The 2,624-nt window shown below is 31.6% G+C and overlaps 1 protein-coding gene across 7 annotated transcripts in view; it reads right to left on the bottom strand.

Moving 5' to 3' along the window:
• The window catches only part of LOC106677306 (aquaporin), a gene marked incomplete at its 3' end in the record, with an annotated part of 133,659 nt that overhangs the window by 67,863 nt on the left and 63,172 nt on the right, over positions 1 to 2,624 (bottom strand). Inside the window, 1 exon segment of one of the 7 annotated variants that reach the window (XM_067048534.1) lies at positions 897 to 1,037. Within the exon segment in view, the coding sequence (XP_066904635.1) occupies positions 897 to 976 (80 nt within the window). 7 annotated transcript variants of the gene reach the window in all.

The following is a 2,624-nucleotide window of genomic DNA, read 5'->3' on the forward strand; positions in this document are numbered from 1 at the left end:
TTGATTCCGTAGAAACGATATAATTTTTTTATTTACACACTTTTTATAATCGTTACTGTATAACTCCAAAACTATATGCCTGACAGAATAGCTTGTAATATTCTTTTTTTTAATTTAATAAAATATGCTATGATTTGAGAACGATGCAAGGCATGTACGACCATTAACCTAAATTGATCGTCCACCCTTCAAAAAAACATATTATTGTCCTCAATTATGTACATCATCTAAAATACATAGCTATAAGAGAACAGTCAAGTATGATGAATTTGTAGTGTGTAAAAAGTATAAATTTTTAATTTATCTCTAAAATTTTATCTAATTTAAAAAAGAATATGACAAGCTATTTATGAATTTGAATTGTGTGTAAAATTATCTTTCATTTTAGGCCCTAAAAGAATATTTAGGGTAAAAATGGTTATTCTTAAAGTGGCAGATGTAATTATCAATCAATCGTTATTTTTTATTCAATTTCTTATAATTATAGGTAATTTTTAATTTGTAATTTATATAATATAAATAATATTTTATCCAATTTATCTCTCAAATTTTATCTAATTTAAAAATAATACGACAAGCCATTCTTTAGTAACAATTAAGAAAAGTGCAAAGATTTCGCTTCTGATCCCAAATACCGTACCACTCTCTACACAAGGAAACATTATCTGTTATAAGCATTATTTATTTTATTTTATGTAGAGTAAATAAAAAATTAGATATTTAGAACTAAAACTCAGATTTTTTATTTATCCTTGTTTATTAATTCGATTTAGCAAACGAGTCGAATTTTTTTTAATCATTAAAAACTTGTGTCAGATAAACACAGTCTTTCATATAAAATTTAAAATATTCTTTACACACGTCCAAAAAATTAAACAGACATTACTGTGACCAACCTGACAGGGCGCAAGAGACGAACTAGGAAGAGCCACATGTTGCCGGCCGCTACACCTGTGTTGGACTGTTCACATGCCATTATCACCAATGCTCATCCTACCGGGTCCGCCTTTGACGTAACGTCGTCGTACTAACTATGTAATTAACAGTATATATTATTGGCCTTTTATAAACGTAGAAGAAAGTAGGGTTTAAAAACCTTAGGCGCACGTCACATTTAAAGGACATTTCAAACTGTAAAGTATCAATTGCTAGGTAGATACAGGCATGATACCAACCGGCTTGAGTTTTCAAAAATTATAAAAAAATAAAAAATGATTGAATAATTCTAAAAACATGAATGAAGATGGTTTGAGCTTATAAATACAAGGATATGAAACTATTTAACAATCGGTCGAAACAGACTCATTATTCTAAAATTATAGTCATTTCACACAGAGATTGGACCAAAAAGACCTTGAACAATCACGGACTGAAACTTCCTGTTCAACTTTAAAGAGGAAAGTTCAACTCTTATTTAGATCTCATGTTTATATTCATGCATTTAGTCAGGATTATTATCTCAAATATAGTAAGTTCTTAGAGGTGCAGTCTAATAAATAACAAACTGCTACATAAATATACTATATAGGCAGTGCTACACCTCACATTTAATACGTTCCCTCCTATATAATACTGCTATCATAACCTGTTATACTAACCTTCGCCCCCCCCCCTTTTTGCTAAGCCTAGGCTGAAATAGCTCAACGTCCACTTGTACGATAAATTGGATGATTTATAGCTCTCATAACCTAAGATCAAATTTATATATACGGCCCTTTAATTTCTTGAATGAACAACACACATATTTTTTTATTAATTAGATAAACAAATAATAAAAGGCTTTGCGAACTCGAAGGTTCGATGCTGACACCATCAATCGCTATACACACTCATCGTCTTATAATATTCACTAAGAGACTGTCCATAAATCTAAACACTATATTACCAAACTATATTAATAGTACTTCTATGCCATGGTCTAAGTCTGTCAATTTCTTCGGCTCAGGATCGGACAAATCTTTAACGTTAGCGGGCAAATATCTTGTTAGCATATACAAAACAAATGCAATAGAGCTAAGTGCATCATCGGCAAACTGGCCCGTACTTTGATTGGAGTTATAAATTGTCATCGAAAACCAAATTAATCCTGAACAAAAGAGTTCAGCTAAAGCTATGCATAAGGCGAAAACTGAAAACAAGTGGTAATTCATACTATATATATGAGGATAGTAAACAACTATCCTCAATACACCACAACTTAAATTATATTGTCTCACTTACAGCTCCCGAAGATTAAAGAGTACACATACTGATGAATAACTTTTTCTCCCTTAATAGGATTTCGAATAACCCCTTAAAATTCTCCGGACATTCTCTTTGGTCCGAATATTTTACCCATTATTTTTTTTTCAAAACCTTCAGTTGCCGTTCCTCCTTAATGCAAAAGGCTACATTCCGTAAAGAACAATAGAAAGAATAATTGATTTGTATATTCTAATTTTTAAGTTAATCCCATCAAATCACATTAACTCTTCGTCGTAAACCTGCCGATTGCCCTGCAGTATACTTTAATAATGTGGCTCTTACCTCTGTAGAACAGATTCGTTATCTTGGACTACACCTTGACAAACGACTAACCTGGAATCCTCGCACAAGACTGAAAAGACAGGAAACTGCACGCAGAT

This window comes from Halyomorpha halys, unplaced genomic scaffold (genome assembly GCF_000696795.3).
Source record: "Halyomorpha halys isolate HHAL.00 unplaced genomic scaffold, Hhal_1.1 Scaffold7.1, whole genome shotgun sequence".
Classification (NCBI taxonomy): Eukaryota; Metazoa; Arthropoda; class Insecta; order Hemiptera; family Pentatomidae; genus Halyomorpha; species Halyomorpha halys.